The sequence below is a fragment of the Lissotriton vulgaris genome, chromosome 12 (genome assembly GCF_964263255.1).
Source record: "Lissotriton vulgaris chromosome 12, aLisVul1.2, whole genome shotgun sequence".
In the NCBI taxonomy this organism is placed as follows: Eukaryota; Metazoa; Chordata; class Amphibia; order Caudata; family Salamandridae; genus Lissotriton; species Lissotriton vulgaris.
The window spans coordinates 113,818,730-113,843,728 of record NC_141700.1 but is presented as its reverse complement, the minus strand read 5'-3'; the positions used below and the strand labels follow the sequence as shown (position 1 = coordinate 113,843,728).

The window sequence follows — 24,999 nt, the reverse complement described above, 5'->3', positions numbered from 1 at the left end:
TACACAAGCCATTTTAAGGACTAGGTGAAGGAGAAATATTAGAACCTACAACTGACCACAACAGAAGCATCGGGCCATGGCTAATGGGAGCTAGGAGGGGAATGGAGTTGTGGCTTACACGAAATCTAAATTCCAGATTTGTAAAGCATGGCTTATCACCCCTAAGAGTACCCTGGAGCTGGGGGCCGTCGGGGAGATTAAGTGAGCTGTTGCCCAGAGTCACATGATGCTGAGCTGCTGCTGGCGATCGATTCGCGAGTCCTGCACTCCAAAGTCAGCCGCTCTGGCAGCTGTGCCACACCTCACCTGCGCTGAGAGCTGACTAGTACCGCTTGATATGGTGGAGCTATTTATTTAACATTAGTATGCTTTAGCAGAGGTGGTAAGGAGGACAAGGGTAGGTATGGGGCAGCAGAAATAAAATTGAAAAATAGAAGTACAAAATAAATTATGCAGGTGGAGGCAAATCAATTAAGGGTGAAAATAAAAATGCCCAACAAATTAGGCATATTCACGGTCCATATCCTTAAATAGAGTGCTTAATTGGTGTCAATATTAAAGAATCTTCATACAAATCTTTACTGGCTTTATAAGCTCAAATAACATTCCAAATTTCCATCCAGGTAATTAAATTTTTTTAACCTAATAACAACCAGAGCGTCTTGTGTATGATGCTGTCACATAAGCATGCTGGATAGCAGCACATTTATCTTTGGATTTTAAATATTGAATCCAATGAAGTAATCAAATATGAGAAGTATCCTGTTACGCCAATAAATCGAATTTTTAAAAACTAACATGATGCACCAATGCCCACTTTAACTTTCAGGAGGCTGGTTCACTGCTAAACACGTGTCGGCTATGGCTGATCTTATGTTACGACAATAAATAAATTAAAAAAGCCTTTGTCCTAACCAAGAAGCACATGGTAAGTAACTTGATCGGATTCAGACTTCTGCCACCACTTTCAAGACTAAATAACCGATACCTGTGACCCTCTTCCTGTCCCGATAACAACTGCCAAAAATGTGGGTGTCATTTTTGACAAGGGTCTGAATTCGTAATTTACATTGGCTTCCAATTAGGAAGCATATCACCTTTAAGGCTAGGAATCTGGAGTACAAGGCCATGCATGGTATTGAATCTTTTCACCTTGCAACCCTATCCCATTGGTACACCCCAGTCAGATCCTTGAGGTCCTCCACCCAGAAAAAGCTTGTCTTACCTAGATTTTATCGTTCCAGATGGGTGGGGTGGTTCTTTCTCCGTGGCGGCCGTCAAACTCTGGAACACACTCCCTCTCTCTATCACCATGGCTAATTCATTTGCTTCCTTCAGGAAGATGGTAAAGACTTAGCTTTTTGCATCATAGTTGGTGATTGTCTGCTTCCCTTTTGTTCTGCTTAGCGCCTTGACACCTATTTTGGTTTAGTGTGCCTTACAAATTTTTATCCTATCCTAAAAAGAATTTCCTCTAATTCTAGAAATGCCTTAAAACTCACCTATTGACCCAGGCCAATGATTCACCCAATCTTTATTATAAGTAAGAGGCTATTTAGGGCTGACTCAATATTGCATACTTGATGTGATGCCTGAGACTGGGTAACTGCTTCTTCATCTAAAGGTAATTATGACTGTGTCTTGTATGTGCGAATACGTTCACATCTCTTTGGCTAACAAGGCATACAGCTTATATCATCAGTATCACTCAACCTCTTCACTGACTTCTTCAGCTGGAGTGTTAGTGATTGTAAATAGAATACTGTTCTCAACTGGTCACTATGGCAAATTTGGTTGAGTTCAGTTTGGTTACGGGATCCGTGTGAATTTGAAGACTGATGCTAGGTATTTGGAGACGGTTTACTTTAAGGGATGTGGTCTTCAGGAAAGTGGGAGGAGCTCAGAGGGATTGAAACTGTGGTAGGTATGATGACAGGATGAGCGGCACACACTAACAAGTCAATGCCCCTCAAACCGTGACTAATTAGTCAAAGTCCCTCAATCAGTGCCATCAAACCTATGACAGTTGCATGAAAACTTTGCCTCTTAGCTCTTAGGCATTAGAAATAACCCTGCTACACTCCTCTCAAACTCACCTCCCTTTATTCTACATTTCTCCTAACGTTCCTAATGATTCCTTTACTCTCTACCTTCTCTCGCTCTCCCACTTATAGGAAAGTGCCCCCTTTTAACATGGTCCCGCACTTTTTGCCCAATATTTGATGTGATTTTGACAGGAAGTGCACTGGGTTCCTGCTAACCAGGCCCCAGTGCAAAACCTTTCACAAAACTGTGCTATTGCTTCCCAAATTAACAATACCTCTAGTACCCTCTGTAATCCTTAGTGAATGGTACCTCTGGTACCTAGAGCCTGAGGTACTAAAGAGTGTCCCTAAGGGCTGCAGCATGAATTGTGCCATCCTAAGGGAGCCCTCACCAAACTCATGCAAAGCTGCCATTTCAGGCTGCGTGTTTTGGTGCACACAAAGGTGAAAACACGACCTGACACGTCCCTGTCTGCCATGTTCTGTAACACTGCATGTGATATTTGTAAGTCACACCTACAGGGTGCCTTATAGTACATGTGAAGACATATCTGCATGAGCAGATATGCACCTATGCTGGTCAGATCCATCACTGCCAGTGCAAGTGAACAGGGGAGTCGTTTTATAGCACATGCTGGACACTGGTGAAAACGAGTTCCCCAGCAACATGATAGCTTCACTGAAAATTGGGATGTTTGATTTCAAACATCTTGTGAGTTGGATTTAATAATACATGTACACAGAGGGCACCCTTGGTGGTGCCCCCAGAAACCTACCAGCTACAGGTGTGCTGACTGACAGGTTTCACCAGCCTGCCACTACAGAACAGTTTCTGACCCCCAAGGGTGAGGCCCTTTGCTCTCAGGAGACCAGAAAGAAAGCCTGCTCGGACAGAGGGTGTTAACACCCCCTCCCATAGGATGACCTACTGATTAGCATTCCAAGGCAGGGGTGCTTCAAAGAGCCTCCTCGTTTGGTATGCAAATATGGCTTCCCTCACAAGATAGAATGCCCCCAGTCTTGTCCAGAGCCCTAAGGTGGGCTACCTGGAGTGGAGACTACTTTTCAGAGTTAGCCATCTTGGGGATGGCAAACTTAGGAATTCTGGGACAGAGTTATGCCCACTTCCCAAAGGAACTGGTCATATAGGAGGCATAGTGACCCCAGGGAGTCAGTAGCCCATTGGCTGCTACCCTACAGTAACACCCCTAAATCAAGTGTTTAGGGGAGCCCTTGGCACCAGAAAAACAGATCCTGCTGACCTATGAAGAAGGACACTGAAGAGCCGCGAAAGCAAAGACTGAAGAAGGAGCAACTGACTTGGCCCCAGCCCTGCCATCCTGTCTGCTGTTCCATTCGAATTGCGTCAAAGTCGTCTCGTACTACAAGCTGTTGTGCCTCCCACATCCTGGGAGGACGGCCTGCCTTCAACAAAGACCCAGCAAATCCTGTGGACCAGTAGAGCTACTATCGTGCAGGCACCCATGAAGAACCGCAAGGACTCCGGACCCACCAAAACAGACGTTGTCAAGCACCACTACACCCCAGCCCAAGTTGAAGTGGACCAACGGTGTGGAGTATGGTCTCCAAGTCCTCAGGAGACAGATTCCACTTTGGTTTTGCCCCTCGTGAACTCTCAGACGCTGCCTGCAGCCTATACGTGCAGGTTCCCCTCAACTGTGAGGTCCCCAAGTCAAACCAGATGAGTCCTATCCACTCCTATACTAACATGTTTAATACCTCCATTTTATCACTCAACACAGATACCTACCCCCTTTTGCTTATAACTGGAATAGTTTCTTCCACTATACTAAAAACAGCCCTGGGTCCCTGGTAGTTTGCCCTTATTCCACTTCTCCATCTCAACAAATTATGGTGTGATTACTTCTTCTGGTATCAAGGAGAAGGAGTGAAGGGCTTTTACTGTTCAAAAGAGAGAGCAGAAGGTCCAGTCACGACGTGCCCTAACAATATATCTAATCAAAAGATGTCGAGCTGTTCCTAACAAAGGGAGAAGTAGGTACAGTCAGTGATGTTGGTGAATTATGGTAGGGTGATCAGAAATTCACCCTGGGAATCCATTTTGTTGGATTTAATGCCCTCACACACCCTTGCAGGTGTCATGCTTCATCATTTGGGCCTGCTCCTCGTTGGGTCGGCGGTGCAATACCCAACGGGCAACACCTCAAAGAGGGGCTCTTTATCGGAGATCTTTTTCCAACTGCCGTATAGATGAAGTGCGGGTATGGGGCCAGAATCAAGTGGTAGACGTGGATGTGGTGAGTTAAAATAAAGCTAGTGGTACCAAAAAATGCTTTATTCAAAGGGCCACTGCTTTAGTTAAAAATGATTAACATGGAGGAGAGTAATGGAAAATAATGTTTCCAACTCTTATCCAAGGGTTACTGTAGTCTGGTCAACATTTTCTCGCTATGGCGAATTTATCTAGCGATTCTTCAGGACCAAAGGAGACTATCTAGCAGGTATCTAATGGTGAAGGGACTGTCTACACTGGTTTATCTAAAGTGTGGTGTATGTATGCTCGTATGGCTGCCACACTGTGAATGGAGAGGATAACACTATTATATTACCCTTCTTCAAGTTGTGATTGTCAGTACCTGTTAGGAGAAGAGGCAAAAGCATATCACAAAAACGTTTATAGGAAAAATACAAGATTACATCATTGACTGTGGTACTTGTGCGTTTGGCATGGCAGTGGGAATCAGGCGTGTATCAACACCCTTGCACAAGTGTATCAGGCACTCTCAGATGTGTAATATCAGTGAGAGTGACATGTGATAGAATATAAAAAAACTTTAGAATATAAAAACTTTAGAATCGAAAATCCCCTTATGGGATCCCTCATCTACTGCTATTTCAAAACTCACCTAGTGTTACAAACAATCAGACAACGACAGTGTCCGGCGGGTAAAGCTTCAGGGAGATCTTCCACCATTAGGCTATATATAGGGGAACAGCTTAATAACTTATAGCTATACACATTGATTCATTAGTGTTTTCACACAATGGTATTGGAGGGTAATCAGATTAGTGTCAGAAAAATACATTCATACTCAGTGACTGCAACTAGCTACGTATGGGGACACGATAAAGGTCAAAAGTCTGTGGTTCTGCCCTTGGTTCTCAAGATATATGCTATCCACTCTTAAGGGGTTGTGGTCTGGGGCCATATTTTAAGTTCAGGTAGACTTGAGGGATTGTCTTTGGTTCGTGCCCTCTCTTATATGTCACAACAAAGGATATATTTGTACCAATGTAGGTCTGGAAAGTAAATTGAATTAAATTGAATGCCATATACTCTCACAGTACCCTTGGCATGAACGCTGTCTGTGAGGGGCTCATGATATGGGGAAGGTTCATCAGGTTTTTTGATGTGAGGCTTGTGCACACTCGGCGCCGATAGCCTGCAATGGCCGAGTGTCCTTTACTATGGTGCCGGTTTGGTAATAGAAGTAGAAAAATAATACGTAATCCCCCTCGGCTATGCTTGCATGTGTCAACTTAGTGCCGGTGGCGTGCACAGTCGAGTGTCCTTAGTTATGACACCGGTTATGTAAGTCGGTGTACATAAATAAAAGAACACCCCCCGCTCTGCTTGCATATGCCATAGGGGGAGCTCTCGTAGCACTGCCGAAAGCAATGCCCGTGTTTTGAAGTCGGACTGGTGCCTTTATCTGTGGACCTCACGACGAGCGTGAACATAAAAGCTATCTCAGTCTAGCTAAAAGCTAGTCAAGTTTTACGTGTGTAGGCTAAATACCAATAGGGTGTAATGTAATTGGTCAGCCAGTGACAATAAGTATCCCCGGCTCTGTTCGAATGTGCCGATTGGGGAGCCCTCGTGTCCTAGCAGTAAATAATACACGCTTTTAAAATCGGACCAACGTCTGTATTTTTAGACGTAATTCCGTAGCTTGAGTGCCCTTGTGTCCCTGCAGTACAAAATGCATGCGTTTAGAACGGACTGACGTCTATACTTTTAAACATTATCCCGAAGTTAAAGAGACCTGGTATAACTATATATGGGGACGCGCTTGAGTCAATCCTCTCGTAAAGAGCCATCTAGTCGCCACTTACTTGGTATTTCCTGAGCTACTCTTCTAGCACCTACCCATCGCCGCCGGAACCGGGTGGATAGTGTGGGTGCTAGGAGTGCAGGTTTTATAATTTATGCAGATCTCGTCTGGTTGGTCCACTACACTGGTTGGTCCACTACTATGGGGGCCATCTTGTAATGGTAAAAACGGAATCGACAATTTTCTTCAAACTGTCGAATTGCAGAAATTCTTCAGAAAGAAAAGACTGCATGCTTTCTTCGATGGCAAACGCACGAACCCCAGGATGACTCTGGCCTACACAACGCCTCCACCTTCACCCCCCCACAGCGGTGTGACACCAAATGAAGTTCTCGCTTTTGAACAAGCTGTTCTGAGAGATATTAACAAATTACCTAACCCCTCGACATATAATAATATGTCAAAGGAAGAAAAAAACATTCTGGATACACTAGCCAACAACCCCTCTCTAACTATCAAACAAGCCGACAAAGGGGGTGCTACTGTAATAATGGACACGGTGGATTATGAAACTGAATGTTTAAGGCAGCTTGATAACACAAGATACTACAAGGCAGTCACACAGAATCCTACAGAACGTCTCACACTGTCCATCAAGAGTATGGTTGAGTCAGCAGAATGTCAAGCCTGGCTGAGTAAAAAAGAGGCAGACTTCTTAGTAAATAAAAACCCTAGGGTCCCGTATTTTTATACGTTGCCCAAAATACACAAAGGGATAACTCCAGTTCCGGGTCGACCCATTGTCTCCAGGATTGACTCAGTGCTAGAACCTCTGTCCAAGTTTTGCGACCATTTCCTACAGACCCTTGTGAAACAAATACCGTCCTACATCCAGGACACAACAGACCTACTACGCCTATTACAAGACTATGGTGAGTCACCATCCATTGACTTTCTAATAACCCTAGACGTTGAGGCCCTCTATACCAACATCCCACAGAGGGCCTCCCTAGGAGTCATGGAGGCGGCACTCGAAAGAACCAAATGGACATCTGCAACACCCATTCCCTTTATCATGGAGTGCGCTGAAAAAGTACTCACTAAGAATTTCTTTGAATTCAAAGGGACCTATTATCATCAGGTACAGGGAACCTGCATGGGGAGCATGGTAGCCCCCAGTATAGCATGTCTCTATATGGCTAATTTTGAGGAAAACCACATATCTGCACTGACAAATCCATACTATGAGAACATCAAGTTATGGAGACGCTACATAGATGATATCCTGATCTTTTGGTCAGGTAACAGAGACTCATACACTGAGTTCTTTAGGTGGATCAACAACATCAATCCTTACCTAACCTTCACCATCACGGCCTCAGATAGTCAGATAGCATTCCTTGACTTGAAAATTAGCATAGAAGGAGGAACCCTCAGTACTACCCTGTTTAAGAAAAGCACAGACCGCAAGAGCCTGTTACACTATACCAGTCATCACCCCAAAGCCCTACGCTCTAACCTTCCATTTGGGCAATTCTTTAGAATACGACGCAATTGTAGTACTATGGCCAATTACAAAACTGAGTCTACTATACTGTCTAGAAATCTGAGAGAAAGAGGATACCCAACTAGAGACATAAAAAGAAGTATGAAGAGGGCGCAGAACAATAATAGGGAGAGTCTGACAGAACCAAGAGAAAGAAATCCCCCATCTGACCAACCAATGACATGTGTGACCACGTTCACACCAAAATCCAACCAGATAAGAAAAATAGTGAGACGCCATTGGTCCATACTTAATACCGGCACCTTGACCATAGAACAACCAAGGTTCGCCTTTAAACGGTCAAAAAACATGAAAGATATCCTTATCCACACTAGACCCAAGACCAACAAGCATTTGCAATGCAATAGGTCTCGCATTAGGAAAGTTTGAGCTATTGGTATTGTAAATGACACATTTTTTATTTATGTGTTGGTTTTGAAAATAGCGAAATTAATAGCTTTGTCATTTCCAATGCCAATAGTTATAACTATTGCAAATGTGACACCTATAGCATTTGTAATGCAATATTTGTTGTATTTACGTGACTTAGATGTATTATTACAAATAACAATGGCGTAATAATTAATACTTAAATAAAAGTTATTGTAATTTATAATGGCAATAGCTTAAACTTTTGTAAATAATTTTTGTGAGGCTTATATTCAGTGTATTTTATTGTGACGAAAATACAAGAACAGAAGTTAAATATTAACATCTTTTTGTGACATTTGTAATACAACTTGAAACATTGAGAGAACATATTTGAACCAGTTGTTGAATGGTTGCATAGATTGATGCTGTGGTGGTGCTGAGTGATGTGGTGGCGACGAGTGACGCTGTGGCGTTCAGTGATGCTGTGGTAGCGCATAGTGATGTTGTGGTGTCCCTGAGTGATGCTGTGGTGGTGCTGAGTGATGTGGTGGCGACGAGTGACGCTGTGGCGTTCAGTGATGCTGTGGTAGCGCATAGTGATGTTGTGGTGTCCCTGAGTGATGCTGTGGTGGTGCTGAGTGATGCTGTGGTGATGCGATAGATAGAGTGAGTGTGATAGATAGAGTGAGGGCAATAGATTGATAGAGGGAGGGCGATAGAGTGAGGGCAATAGATAGATAGATAGCTAGATAGATAGAGTGAGGGCGATAGATAGAGTGAGGGCGATGATAGATAGATAGTGTAATTATGTGGCGTGTAATTATGTGGCACTGAGTGGTATTTGGCGTGTATGTTGCATTGAGAGCAGTGTAATTATGTGGTGTGTAATTATGTGGCACTGAGTGTGTAGTGTATGTTGCGTTGAGCGCAGTGTAATTATGTAGCATATAATTATGTGGCACTGAGTGGTATTATGAGGAGTGTATGTGGCACTGAGTGGTATTGTTTGGAGTGTATGTTGCATTGTAATTATGTAGCATATACTTATGTGGCACTGAGTGGTATTGTGTGGAGTGTGTGTTGCATTCAGTATAGTGTAATTATGTGGTGTGTAATTATGTGGCACTGAGTGGTATTTGGATTGTATGTTGCATTGAGTGCAGTGTAATTATGTGGCGTGTAACTATGTGGCACTGAGTGGTATTTGGAGTGTATGTTGTGTTGAGCGCAGTGTAATTATGTAGCATGTGTATTCTCTGGTTCAGAGGAGCATCATTCCTGGCCGATACTCAACATGTTTTTGGTGCTGCGACCTGGAAACCTAAATTTTATTCTGCTGTTCAGAAAGCACACCGCCCGCACACTGCTGCCCACTAAATCTGAGACCTGCCAGATATCAGGAACTGTCCCTTCAGATGTCTCCCAGGCCTGGCTGTGGATGTCTCCAGGGCACAGATGTGCTTTAGAGACCTACAGCTCAGAAGACCATATGAGCCATTTATATTTCAGAGCTCGATAAAATCCATACAGTAAAATTAGGTAATATTGCCAGTGTTTTCGAGCGCTAAGAAAGGTAAAACTGTGATAGCTAGCGCTGTTTGTATTATAGTGTGTGCATTTTGACAGAGCTTTTGAACTCAGTGTATGAAACATCTTGCATTCAAATTCATATCCTACTTACTGTTGTAAAAAACGCGCTTTCTACTAGTTGCGCAGTTTCAAAGCGCTGTGAGTGCTTCTAAGTATTATATATAGCCATGTTTATGTAGGGAATCCTGGCTCCGCTGCTTGGGCATGTTACTTCCCTTATCCGCCTGGAATGGGAGCGCCTGAAGTTTCTAGACTCTTCAGAGCGCTGGGGGGAGGAGGAATGATGCCCTGATGTCAGTCGAGAAGGTTTTGCATTCCTCTTTTATGGCGTACCGATTTGGGGGCCCACAAGGACCTTGTTTTCCTTAAGCCCCGGGTGGGCCAGGTCCCGTGGACAATGTTGATAAATACGCTGCCATATAAAGAGAATATTTGGTGCCTGAAAGTTGCATGCCCCGATCCACTGTTCTCCCACACAGGCTTACACATACCACACGCAGACACAAACTCACGCACCACCCAACACGAGTATATACACAGCTGCCCACAGTGCACACACGTCCCAGACATGAAACAATTGTGGGTTTTTTTCTGTAGTATCCACAACTAATAGCAGCCGTGCCTCTAGCCTACATTGTGACTGCAACCCGGGGGATTGCAAACCAATTCCAAAAATCGAAATAAACCGACGGACAAGTGACGGATGACACATAATATATATATTGCCTCCAGCCGTGTCGCCCAGAAAATGAAAGAAGCGGAACCAGATTAATGGCGTTAAAAATAAATAAACCAATAACCACAAAATTAAGTTTCAGTTTCACATTCTCCATTCCAACGACGTGAACTGTAAACCAAGAACCGCTCTGTGCTTTTCAAAAAGCAGCACACGGTAACACGAACAGGTGTGATCTTGAAATAAAGGAATCATGCTTTAAGTTACATTTCAATTTGTCTTCCAAAGTCAGACTGCGCTGCGACTGACTTGACCCACTAGTGATCGTGTGTGCACACTCACGCCGTTGCGCATGGAGAACGCTTGTGCTTCTCATTGTGTTTAATGTCTGGGAGATGTGGATTGCTCGTCTGCTGTAAAACGTCCCCCTTTTCCTGCTCAAACACGGTTTTAATTCAAATCCCGTTATCGCATTTTTCCTAAAAATCACAGCTGGCGCCGCTCACAGCGTGCAGATGTCACGCACCACTCCACCAAACACAAGTATCAGCCCCATTGTGTGAGCACGACGGGATACACAGGATATATGCACCTCCTCCATCACACCAGATGGTGCCAGCACCTCATGTAATCGCCTACCGCACATGGGTAATGGGTGGCATCTCAAAGAAAAGTCAGCTACCATTTAGTGTCCCCGATCATCAACACTTTCAAGATGTAGCGCCTACATTAAAAACTAGTGTAAAACGCTCCAATACCTTTGTGTTGATTTCGTGCTTAAAAAATAAATACCGCAAATCACTGCCGGCCTGCGACCAGGAAGTCAGGCAGGCCGGCGCGACAACAGGAAACAGGAAGTAGGAGGGCGGGAGCCTACCCCGCCTCCCACGGAAGAGCCGCGATTGGACGGAGCCGCCGTGTTTGGAGCACCGGAGCAGGCAGGAGCCTACCCTGCGCCCCGGTGCCGAAGGAGGGAAGAAGAGTCCTGCTGCCGGGCCCTGCAGCTGAGGAGAGCCGCCGCACGAAGGAAGCCGGTGAGTGGGTTGCTGAGCGGGGGAGGGGGGAGGGGGGGGAAAGCATGTGCGCGCGCGAGTGCGGGCGGGCGGGCTTTGTGTGCGTGCGTGTGTGTGACTGTGGGGGAGGGGGGTGTGTGTGTGTGTGAGCGAGTGTCTGTGTGCATGCGCTCGCCTGTGTGTGCGTGCGTGCATGCATGCAGAGGGGTGGGGACTGCCTGCCTGCGTCTGTGCAAGGGCTGTGAGTTACTCTGCGCATGCGCGGGGACTCTGCGCATATCAGACGCGCGCTCCCGCGGTGAAAACTGCGAGCTCGTAACAGATTGGTGTCCTCATTCCCAGCATTCTCACTAACGGGCCACAATAGGTCTGAAGCAGACACCTTCAATGCTCACGCATTGAGGGTAGGTCTGCTCGACCTAAAAAAAGGCTAGATAAAACAACTTGATACACTCACTCATATCATTCTCACCATACAATCTACTCATGCACACACCCTCTCACATTCTACAGAGAAAATCTAAAAAAACAACAGACAAAAACTGAGTTTAATGAGCCAAGATAAGAGATATTATTCAAATATTGTCCATGGGCACATCCCCAATTTTTTATTGGTTATCTTTTTCTTAGGGGTCCTTCTCAGTGGTATTCTCAGCTTGGAGGAATTACCACGTTACACGCGTATGGCGAAACCACATCTCTGATAAGCCACAAAACGCCTCGCTTAGGATCTGACATCTATCGATAAACGGACTAATCATATAATATATCAGGATTAACTTCCAGAAGGCGACATAACCAACAAGGTACTCCTATGAAAAACAAAGAGATGCGAGATACATAGGACCTTATATGATAAACAGCCCTAGACATCTACAGCAAATATAAAAAGACATGTCAAAGAAACACAAAGCATAAAAAAGTAGATCTTGATTTTGGCATTGGCACACTTGAAAATTAGATATTTCGACCAATATATGCATTTATAAGAAGTCCAGTTCTGACAATACTAATGTGAAGAACCCCCAGTCTTCCAAGGAAAATTAATAGTATTTGGCACTGAAGGAGGCATTATTTTAGCTTGCACCGAAACGCGCGTAGGCCATTTACAGACAGCTGAGAATTCCACTGAGAAGGACCCCTAAGAAAAGGATAACCAATAAAAAATTGGGGATGGTGCCCATGGCCAATATTTGAATAATATCTCTTATCTGGGCCCATTAAACTCAGTTTTTTTCTGTTGTTTTTTAGATTTTCTCTGCAGAATGTGAGTGTGTGTGCATGAGTAGATTTTATGGTGAGATTGATATGAGTGAGTGTATAAAGTTGTTTTATCTAGCATTTTTTTATTAATTGTTTTTGTGGGGGTTGAATATGAACACATGTATATAATATATTCGGTCATTAATTTTTTGTGATAAGTATTTTTCTCTAATATGGAAATGATGAATTGCCAGTCACTGTTTTGTATGGTAAAAATTTAAAAATATGTGGTATGAATGCCATTTAGTATTAGGTGTCTTGCAAGCCAAGTGCATGAAAGCTTGCATTTTGCTGTGCATAAGGTTACGAGGTGGCCCATATCATTGTGACAGCAAGTTCTAGTCCAGTATTTCGATAAACAACCCGATGTTATCTAGAACCTTATTCCATTGACTCAATCGAGGCGAATCCTGACCACAACTTCAAGAATGAATTAGATTACTGAACGAAATCCTGGGGGTAGTACGTGGAGTGTCTTTTTACATTGAACCATTAGATAGCCTTAGCCATACCAGCAATCAATCATCCGTAGGTTTACTGTACTCACTCTCTTTGCGTGCAATGTGTTAATGATGCCACTCTATACGCTTGCCTGTTTGGTCCCAGCTTCGGCTCAAACACCTGGGTTTCCGGACAAATCGTGTAATCTACATATGCCGGTTCGCCCTATTTATTTGTGTATTTTGTAAAGCGCAACAGCTGCCCCAACGGGGCGTCCCGGCGCTGATAAATCATGGAACTTAGAGGCTAGGCACCAATGGGGCATTATATGGGGAAGAGATGTGTTTTCAGGGACTTTCGGAATGCTAATTCGGTTTGACAGGCTCGTAATGCAACCGGGAGGTTATTCCAACACCGAGTGGCACAGACCTCGAATGTTTTCCCTCCGGCGCGAGTACGTTTAAATCTAGGGGTTTCCAGCAGAAGTAGGGAATTTGAGCGTAATGTCCTGGTGTTGACATACGGTCTCAGAGTGCTTTTCAGATGGGCCGAGCCTTTGCCCTTGGAGGCCCGGAAAGCCAGGGTCATGACCTTAAAAATACATCTCTTGGAAATGGGGAGCCAGTGGAGTTTACGGAGGTGTGGGGAGATGTGATGTCTGGCAGGAATTCTCTCCACCAGCCGAGCAGCAGCATTCTGGACAGTCTGTAACTTGTGGCATAGGCCTGCTGTGATGCCAAGATATAGTGCGTTGGCGTAGTCCAGGTGAGATATTATCAGGGCTTGTACCACAGTCTTACGGCAGTCCATCGGCAGGTAGTTGATGAGCCGTCTAATTGTCTTGATCTTAGCAAAACAGGATGCTGCTACTGTTTGAACCTGGGCGTTGAAACTGAGATGATTATCCCAGCGCACTCCCAGGTTTCTCACCGAGTCTTTAGGCGTGGGGGCATGGCTGAGATCATCCGGCCACCATAAATTAGAATCAAGAGGGGATGATGAGTTAAAAAACAGAATCTCTGTCTTTCCAGCATTGAGTCGGAGGGAATTGGAGTCCATCCAGCTAGAGATGTCTCTTAGACAGTTTTTCAATGGGTCGAAGGCAGAGGCAGTGGGGGTATCAAAGGTGAAGAGTAACTGAATGTCGTCAGCGTAGGAGGTGGATTTAATCCCAGTTTGCGCAATCAGTTTAGCCAAGGGGGAAAAGTAAACATTGAACAAGAGCGGGCTCAGGGAGGAGCCCTGTGGAACTCCCCATTTAAGTGGTCTAGCGGTGGAGGTGTAGGGAGGGGTGTATACCTGCTGAGTACGGTCACCCAGGTAGGAAGAGAGCCATCTCAACACTGTACCGCCAATACCCAGGTCTCCCAGCCTTCTCAGCAGGATCTTATGAGAGACGGTGTCAAATGCTGCTGAGAGATCCAGCAGCACTAACACCGCCCTCGACCCTCGATCCAGCGTCCATCTCACCGAGTCAGCCATTTCAACAAGGGCCGACTCCGTGCTGTGGCCCGATCGAAAGCCGTGCTGAGAGTCATGCAGGAGCCCATGGGATTCAATATAGTTGGCAAGCTGGGCGTGCACCAGTTTTTCCAGGATCTTAGCTGGGGCAGGCAGGAGAGAGATGGGCCTGTAGTTACTAGGGTTATCTGGGTCAAGATCAGGTTTCTTAAGGATGGGGACTAGGGACGCATGCTTCCATTTTGCGGGAAAAATGCCCGTTCTCAGGGATTCGTTCCAGATATGGTTAAGGAATGGGTTGAGCAGGGGTGCCAGTTTTTTATATTGTTTGGCTGGCAAAGGGTCCTTGGGGGAGCCAGATTTACAGTTGAGTAATTCTACCAGTGTGTCAGCCTCAGAGATATCTGCAAACTCTAGCAATGAGGGTGACTGTAGCGGGTACGTAGTAGATTCCTCACCCGACCCTGCACTACTGCTGATGGGAAAGGAGGAGTAAATAGCCTGGATTTTTTCCTCAAAGAATTGTGAAAGTTTATCACACAGAGACTGGGAGGCTGGTTGAGTTCGAGTCAGAGCGCTGGGGTCCGTAAAGGATCTGACTATGTTGAAAATCTCCCTGACGCCGTTACTGGCATGTTTAATTCTGGAAGCCAGGAAGTCCCTTTTATGATCCTCAATCATTCTGCGGTATTCTTTTAGAGCTGTTTTATAGGTGATTTTACTGTCGAGGGAATAGTTCTGCCTCCAGGAGCGTTCGAGGGCTTTGCATGAAGCCTTTTTCTGGCGAAGCATGTCCGAGTACCAGGGTGCGGATGGAGTGGCCCTGTACGTTTTGATGGGTTTAAGAGGGGCCATAGCCTCTAGGGCTTGGCCGATCCAGGCGTCGAAATGGTCAATACCACCATCCGGATCAGATGATGGGGAGGGTAGAAAATTATTCTGGTGTTCCTGGAGCGTTTCAAGGGTGATACGACTCCAGTTTCTGCCTGATGCTTTGGGGGCGATGGTAGGTCTGATGGAGCGGGAGATGATGATCTCAAAAGAGATGAGAAAGTGATCTGACCAGGTGACCGGGATGGGAGAGGCTACCAGAATGCTAGGTAGGTTGGAACAAATCAGGTCAAGGGTATGTCCCGCTTTGTGAGTGGGGGAATCTATTTTTTGCTCTAGATTGCAGGTCGCCAGTGTAGAAATAAAATTATTGCTATGTGAGCATGATTCATCGTTTACGTGAAGGTTAAAATCTCCTAAAGCAGTGAAGTTGGTGTAGCGAGTGCTAAGCTGGATGATGTAATCCGTCAAGGCCGGCAGGTAGGAGAGGTTGGAATGGGGAGGGCGGTAGATAAGTATTCCAGAGCAGGAGGTGGACGAGGAAAAATGGATAGTAAAAGGTAGACCCTCTATGCAGTCAATAGGGTCATATGTAGGGAAGGAAGCCGTCCATTTGGATTTGTGGATTAAGGCAACACCACCCCCCTGTTTACCGTTTGGTCTATTGGCGCAGGTGATGCTGTAGCCGACCGGCAAGGCAAGAGTAATGGTGGGGTTAGTGGTCTCATTCAACCAGGTTTCAGTTAAGAAAAGCAGATCCCAGTTGTTGTCCTGGAGGGACTGCCAGATGTCAATAGCATGTTTATTCAGAGACCTGCAGTTAATCAGTGCCGCTCTGAGGGAAAGAGAAGGGTCGGCTCCATGGGAGGAAGCAGAGCACCGAGCGAGGGCCGGGCCAAGAGTTGAGTCCAGAGAGGGTAGTGAGAACTGGCAGGTTTCACATACGTAAATGTGGCTCTGGGCGTCCGGGATAGACCAGAGGCAGGTGGGGCAAGGAGGGGGTCTCAGAGAAAGCAACATGGTCCGAGAATGGATTGTGGGGGTAGTGCTGGTGAATCGGGCAGGGGAACCGGCCCCGGTCGCGTCATGATCGCGGACGAGCGCAGACGAGCTTGCCTTAAGCGCGCCTTCGGCGCGCAATCGGCGCGCCCGCTGCGCTCGTCCGCTGCGCTTCCGGTAGATACACATGTATAAAGTGAGGGGGCGTGGCCTCGAAGTGGGCTTGTCCCTGTCGCAACGAGGACAATGGCGGGAGAAGTGGATCGGCGATTTTCGCCCGTTTCTAGCGCTCGTTTTTGCTGCAGAAGGGTACCTGCACACTGTACTCGTGTGTCAGGAAGTGAAGGTGGGTGCAGGTTAAAAACACAGAAATGCACTTTTAAAATGAAGAGCTGCGCAAAGGTCTAACTGCTCCCGGCTGTGCCTCAGGAGGTTCCGTAATTAATCTGCCGCGCTAGTGATCAGCGCGCTATTTGTAGGTCTTGCAGAGGGCGTGGCCTCGAAGTGGGCGTGTCCCTGTCGCAACGAGGACAATGGCGGGAGAAGTGGATCGGCGATTTTCGCCCGTTTCTAGCGCTCGTTTTTGCTGCAGAAGGGTACCTGCACACTGTACTCGTGTGTCAGGAAGTGAAGGTGGGTGCAGGTTAAAAACACAGAAATGCACTTTTAAAATGAAGAGCTGCGCAAAGTTCTAACTGCTCCCGGCTGTGCCTCAGGAGGTTCCGTAATTAATCTGCCGCGCTAGTGATCAGCGCGCTATTTGTAGGTCTTGCAGGGGGCGTGGCCTCGAAGTGGGCGTGTCCCTGTCGCAACGAGGACAATGGCGGGAGAAGTGGATCGGCGATTTTCGCCCGTTTCTAGCGCTCGTTTTTGCTGCAGAAGGGTACCTGCACACTGTACTCGTGTGTCAGGAAGTGAAGGTGGGTGCAGGTTAAAAACACAGAAATGCACTTTTAAAATGAAGAGCTGCGCAAAGGTCTAACTGCTCCCGGCTGTGCCTCAGGAGGTTCCGTAATTAACTTAAACATGCAAAAAGTTACCCAATGTACAAAGATGTAGCCATATGTGCTCTAACTTACAGCTCGTTCATATATGCCCAGAGAGATTCATGCAAAGAGTCTATTATTTCCCCGTTTAGCATTCGCCTGACAAGGCGACTAGGTGTTTTATGTCTTGTGTTAACAGAACAGTCTTTCGCGCAGCACTCACCCCCAGTGATGAGGAAATAGGACACGACCACCAGAGCGTATACTGTCATGGCAGAGGGCATATGTAACCAGGGCGGCTTTTTGAGCTTGATGTTGGGGCATTCTAGCACCGCAAACGGGATTCGGTAAAGCGACTCCATACCGCTCAATTCCAGAGACTCACAGAACCGGGAACATGAAAGAAGCGTCAGTGCCACAGCACACACACCCCTGCCTCTGATAGAGAGAGAAAAGAGACTAAATTTCGCTATGCGAACAACTCGGCCCCCTTAATACCGAAAGATTTCGCCTTTGCGGACACACGTTTACCACCAATATAACGTAAAACGCGCCTTTTTATTTATAAAAACAAAACACGAATATTACGTATCTCTCTTATGAGTTTCTTGATTAAAACAAACAATATTGTCTGCCAGCAAATCAGTATTCAAAATTCTACAACGCAGTCTAGAATGTGTTGAACGTAATAACAATACACACTTACAAAAACGACCAAAACGAGAGATCGTTCGCTGACCTTCAATAGGCGACCCACGAACACTGGTTATTTTAAGATGGCCGGTGCACTCGCTTCATGCTAGTGGCCGCCTAGGAGCAAATCGACTTTGTTGACTGCTTCGGTCGGAAATTGCTGCTACGTGTCCTTCGAGGCTTATTGGACATGTTCATCCTTTTCTAGCCTCTGTATACCAAAATAGAAACAAGCCGTGAGCGTGCACTCTCCCGAACTTCCGGTCTCGGGATGTGCACGCTCACGGCAGTCGTGGGGCGGGACTTCCGTCTTTTGGAGAAGCCCGCGCCCACTCTCACAAAGTGGATGGCAGCAGAAGTCAGGAGAGGCGGCTGAGGCGGTAAGTGGGGCTTGGGGGGCTTGGCACCTGTGTGTGAGCGTGTGTGTATGCAGTGTGTGTGTGTGCGCGTGCGTGTATGCAGTGTGTGTGCGCATGTGACTGGAGAGGCATGGCTGACCCTGGCAATCGGCTTCTGGAGATGTGCACGGCTGGGGGGGGGCGGGGCATGCGCGTCCACGAGGAGCAATCCGCGCTCGTTCACCAGTTGACCTCCCTTGAGGAGCCACTCGCTGACAATAGGTCGAGACAGAGCTCGACCTAAAAATGAACCTAACCGACAAGTCACACTATGGAACTTGCCACCAGTAACAGGGCATTACCCTTGCGGCAGCTGTGCGGCATGCCCATTTACCAAGAAATATAAAAGCATCACCTTATCCGAATCCTTCAAGTGGGAAATGAGAGGCGACACAAACTGTAACAGCACAAACTGCATCTACCTGATTATATGCCCCTGTAACTTGTATTACATAGGCATGACGACACGCAATATTAAGACTAGAATCTCTGAACACCGCAGTAACTTTAGATGCAAGAAAAACAACACCAAGATGTGCAAGCATTTCTTGGAAACAAACCATACACCAGACTCTCTCCAATGGCTCGTCCTAGAAGCATGTCAACATGTATCCAAACAAGGATTGTTCTACAAAGAACAGCGGTGGATACATAGACTATCTTGCGACAGTAATGGTCTCAATGAAGACATACCCTGGACCAGCCTCTGATTAGCTAACAGGATTGTTATCTATTACAAATGCACAAACTGAATTTCACTCCTTAATACGATGAGAGAGACAAATTAAGTGAGAGCGAGTGTCTTGACAGCTATAACTTAACACCACCACATCACTCCACCATTCCAATATGGCCGAAACAAAACCCAACACTGACATGGGTTCCTAGATAAAATCTCGATAATATGAGCTGCCCGATTTTAAAAGCTGATAAGATTATGCAAAAATAACCAAAAATGATTATCACATCTAAATAGTAACTTAATTCAAACAATGCTACTCCCCAACATTATGGCCATATGCATCTGATTAATCTAGAGAACCTACGTTTTATTTCCTCCTTTCTCTGAACTCGAACCATTGAATGGGCTTGATCACAAAACCAAAAGGCTGTAGTGTGCACAGACTACGAACCTTCAACGTTTTTACCATTACAAGATGGCCCCCATAGTAGTGGACCAACCAGTGTAGTGGACCAACCAGACGAGATCTGCATAAATTATAAAACCTGCACTCCTAGCACCCACACTATCCACCCGGTTCCGGCGGCGATGGGTAGGTGCTAGAAGAGTAGCTCAGGAAATACCAAGTAAGTGGCGACTAGATGGCTCTTTACGAGAGGATTGACTCAACGCGTCCCCATATATAGTTATACCAGGTCTCTTTAACTTCGGGATAACGTTTAAAAGTATAGACGTCAGTCCGTTCAAAACGCATGCATTTTGTACTGCAGGGACACAAGGGCACTTAAGCTACGGAATTACGTCTAAAAATACAGATGTTGGTCCGTTTTAAAAGCGTGTATTATTTACTGCTAGGACACGAGGGCTCCCCAATCGGCATATTCGAACAGAGCCGGGGATACTTATTGTCACTAGCTGACCAATTACATTACACCCTATTGGTATTTAGCCTACACACGCAAAACTTGACGAGCTTTTAGCTAGACTGAGATAGCTTTTATGTTCACGCTCGTCGTGAGGTCCACAGATAAAGGCACCAGTCCGACTTCAAAACACGGGCATTGCTTTCGGCAGTGCTACGAGAGCTCCCCCTATGGCATATGCGAGCAGAGCGGGGGGTGTTCTTTTATTTATGTACACCGACTTACATAACCGGTGTCATAAATAAGGACACTTGACTGTGCACGCCACCGGCACTAAGTTGACACATGCGAGCATAGCCGAGGGGATTACGTATTATTTTTCTACTTCTATTACCAAACCGGCACCATAGTAAAGGACACTCGGCCATTGCAGGCTATTGGCGCCGAGTGTGCACAAGCCTCACATCAAAAAACCTGATGAACCTTCCCCATATCATGAGCCCCTCACAGACAGCGTTCATGCCCAGGGTACTGTGAGAGTATATGGCATTCAATTTAATTCAATTTACTTTCCAGACCTACATTGGTACAAATATATCCTTTGTTGTGACATATAAGAGAGGGCACGAACCACAGACAATCCCTCAAGTCGACCTGAACTTAAAATATGGCCCCAAACCACATCCCCTTAAGAGTGGATAGCATATATCTTGAGAACCAAGGGCAGAACCACAGACTTTTGACCTTTATCATGTCCCCATACGTAGCTAGTTGCAGTCACTGAGTATGAATGTATTTTTCTGACACTAATCTGATTACCCTCCAATACCATTGTGTGAAAACACTAATGAATCAATGTGTATAGCTATAAGTTATTAAGCTGTTCCCCTATATATAGCCTAATGGTGGAAGATCTCCCTGAAGCTTTACCCGCCGGACACTGTCGTTGTCTGATTGTTTGTAACACTAGGTGAGTTTTGAAATAGCAGTAGATGAGGGATCCCATAAGGGGATTTTCGATTCTAAAGTTTTTATATTCTAAAGTTTTTTTATATTCTATCACATGTCACTCTCACTGATATTACACATCTGAGAGTGCCTGATACACTTGTGCAAGGGTGTTGATACACGCCTGATTCCAACTGGCATGCCAAACGCACAAGTACCACAGTCAATGATGTAATCTTGTATTTTTCCTATAAACGTTTTTGTGATATGCTTTTGCCTCTTCTCCTAACAGGTACTGACAATCACAACTTGAAGAAGGGTAATATAATAGTGTTATCCTCTCCATTCACAGTGTGGCAGCCATACGAGCATACATACACCACACTTTAGATAAACCAGTGTAGACAGTCCCTTCACCATTAGATACCTGCTAGATAGTCTCCTTTGGTCCTGAAGAATCGCTAGATAAATTCGCCATAGCGAGAAAATGTTGACCAGACTACAGTAACCCTTGGATAAGAGTTGGAAACATTATTTTCCATTACTCTCCTCCAGGTTAATCATTTTTAACTAAAGCAGTGGCCCTTTGAATAAAGCATTTTTTGGTACCACTAGCTTTATTTTAACTCACCACATCCACGTCTACCACTTGATTCTGGCCCCATACCCGCACTTCATCTATACGGCAGTTGGAAAAAGATCTCCGATAAAGAGCCCATTTTTGAGGTGTTGCCCGTTGGGTATTGCACCGCCGACCCAACGAGAAGCAGGCCCAAATGATGAAGCATGACACCTGAAAGGGTGTGTGAGGGCATTAAATCCAACAAAATGGATTCCCAGGGTGAATTTCTGATCACCCTACCATAATTCACCAACATCACTGACTGTACCTACTTCTCCCTTTGTTAGGAACAGCGCGACATCTGTTGATTAGATATGTGATTACTTCTTCATCATCTTATCTGCATCATCACAACCTACATAACCCCCTTCAGTATGGATTTTGTGCAGTCTGCTCTGCAAATACTACCCTCTCTCAAAGGACCAATCTCTGTCAACACAATCATTGCTCTTCTATTCTCACACTTTCTGATGTGTTACTGGCATTTGATGCCCTTCATTGCCCCATGCTACTGTCCATACTCACCAACCGTGATCAGATTCAGCACTCAAGTGGTTTTTAATCTCTCTCAGATAGTTCATTTTCTGCTGGTTAGTCGTCCTCATGCTCTGTCCCTAACAACTATGCCTTTGGGTGTCCTACAGGCTCTATGTCTATGCAGATGATATTTCAATCATTCTCTTATTTCATAGCAGCAGTGGTCACATGCATAAAGAGATCCCAAATTGTCTCACAGCCATAAACTACTAGCTTATCTACCCACTTATAGTGACTTTGGCCAAAATTGGAAAAATCTACATAGCTGCATCAAAACCTGCCTCCCTCTCACTCTCTCCATTTCCCCATGACCCTCTGACCAATACATCTTCAAGTGGGATGAAAAGCAGCGAGATTTATAATGTTTAACATACAAACATTTTCCAAACATTTAGTTTGACACACCAAACTAAGGACATCATTCACAACTTAATTACAGTCTTCTTGTTGGTCTTCTACATATTTTTGTACCGCTCTGGAGGAGGTTCTAAACTTGGCAATATGGACACCTTACATTTTTGCCAGACACATACCCACCTCTCAGTAAGGTCACTAAGCTGTCCACTGCCAGTTACAAATAGAACTCACTACAAACTACTGATCCCAGGTTTCAAAGCCATAAATGACTCCATTTCGAACTACCTCTCTGTAAATTTGAGTCTCTATGTCCCAAATCACAATTTACCTTCAGCCAACAAAACTTTCAACCCCACACAAACCATAATGTGCAACATCTATGTTCCAATAGTTGTATTTATTGGGTTGCCTGAATTCTACATTTCTTCCTGCTGAATGTGCGCAATTTCTCTAAAACTAAATGTTTATGAGTACCCATGCTCTAGTCTCTCCAAGTCAGTCCTGCTAGCTCCCCAACTCCCCAAGGTTTGTCCTTCAGTATTGTTATCCATCTTCGAGTGCCCGACTTGTCAATCTTTCCTCTCCAGCATCTCACTTACTTGCTCGCAAAAAATGCCACCCAAGGGAAACGCAGGTCATGGGTGTCCACAAAGACATTCTGTACAAACAAGTTCGGGCTGCAGCTGTGCTGTAATCAGAGATGGAAAAATGAATATCAGCATAGACAAACAGTTCAAATGAGTTAATAAAACATTTAATTTCATAAATAAATCATTTCACTGCATTTTTACCACTCACAAGTAGCAAAGGTCTTAGGTGAGCAGCTTTGGCAACATTTAAGCCAAGATAAAGGTGTCAAAATTATTAAAGTGCCAGAAACAAATAGATAGTCTACCCCATCCTGCTCAACACATTCGTCAACCAACAGAAAATATGCTATAACTTCACAAAAGGCATCTTACCGCCAAAGAGGGACCCAGTCTAATATACTACCCTTTTTCTTCATAGGCCAAACATCATTATTGGAACAAAAATGTACACAGAAGCTGCTCATATATGCTGATGGAGCACCACAACACCGGAAGAGGTGACCACATGTGGAGCAAGGGTACCACAACAGAATAGGAGTTGTGTTATGAACACAAACTTACATTCAGATAACGGCCAAGATTTCCTTCCAGTTTAGCATCGATGATATAGCAGGATTCCTCACCATCGTAGAACTGACGAGTGCTTCTGGGTACCTGCTTAGTGTCTCCCCGGTCTGCCAAAGCCATGTGGGTTTTTATGGTAATACCGTGTGTGGATTTTAATGCAAAGCCACGGGTTGATTTCACAGCAACCTGACGCTTGTTGGGATCTGTTGAGGAAGAGCTCATCATAGGACTCATCGATATCTTTCAGTCACAATATTTGGCTTTGTCAATCAATTAAAGAGCATGCAGTTGTTTTATCAGGAACAAATAAATATTTCAAAAAACACCGTAAATACAATGGATTGATGCAGAAAACAAAGCATATGATGAGATAAACATACCTTTATGGTACCTCTGCGACTCATAATGTAGGCTTCTCCCAATAATCAACACCCTGCATACCACGCCTTCCAACAGTTGGTATGAAACCTATGTCCAAAACTGTTAAGCCCGAGCTTTAAATCCTAGTACCACACAAGTATGCACGTCTTTTGAGCCTGCTCCTTCCCTGATAGTATACAGGCCTTCCCCAGCTTTCTTCTGTAAAGAAAGGAGCTTGAGGCACTGATAATGGGAAAAGCCTGAGACAATGTCCTCTTACTCAAGACCGGTGTAAAAAGAGTTACCTACCTATGACAACTGTTTGTCAGCATTCAGTCATTTACATGCTTTAAATATTACATTGCATCAGAGTGTAAGATTCAAAAACTCTTGATGAGCAATAGTACAAACATGCAACTCAATGAAAGATGCAGTACAGAAGAAGTAAAGTTTGTGGCAAAGGTGAGACTGGCAGTGGTAAACCATTTTCCTTTTGAAAAGGCTGTTTTTGAAAGAAGGTCCATCTAAGTATCTACAAAGGAACAGTGGATTGCGACGTGTTTCCAAATGCCTGAAAGATATTTTTGATGAATATGGAGTCATTCTGGGATTAACATTTTATGTTGGCCTGGTATTTTGTAGTTTTGGTTACTAGAGACGATGAATAAACAGGTAAAAATTAGCATTCAGTTGAGAAGAAAGAATGGATTGAACTGGAAATGTGTTGTGGAGGACAGTATATAGTAATATCGTTACAATCAATAACCCTATACAGGACAGATTCTGTTTGAGTTAAAGAGGAGTAGGTTACCTCACCTGGCAACATATTGAAACAGGCATCTGGCCTACAACGGAAGGTGAAAATCAACGAGGATTTATCTTTAAATAGGATAATGGAGATGAATAGAGAATGTAGGAATGTTTTTAAAGTTAAGTATGGTGTGCAAAAATAAGTAATTGCCCGAGAGTGGGTTAAAGTGACAATATTTACATAAGGAACATCTAAGTTTTTACAAGCACCTAAGGTCAACGGGGAAATCGGAGGTGCCTTTTGTGCTACAAATAAAATTGTTCAACAAAGGAACACAAAGTAGCCCAGCAGAAACAATAAAAAGGTGGTAT

General features: G+C 44.9%; 1 protein-coding gene and 1 pseudogene across 1 annotated transcript in view; both read right to left on the bottom strand.

The window, feature by feature from the left end:
• SETDB1 (SET domain bifurcated histone lysine methyltransferase 1) overlaps positions 1-24,999 on the bottom strand; it is a 34,661-nt gene that overhangs the window by 3,069 nt on the left and 6,593 nt on the right. The window contains exons 3-4 of the mRNA XM_086947453.1: positions 23,512-23,720; positions 22,960-23,048 (exon numbers count right to left, since the gene is read on the bottom strand). Coding sequence (XP_086803579.1) covers positions 22,960-23,048; positions 23,512-23,720 — 298 coding nt within the window. The remainder of the gene's footprint in view (positions 1-22,959; positions 23,049-23,511; positions 23,721-24,999) is intronic.
• On the bottom strand, positions 17,350-17,690 carry LOC147673569 (oligosaccharyltransferase complex subunit OSTC pseudogene; annotated as a pseudogene).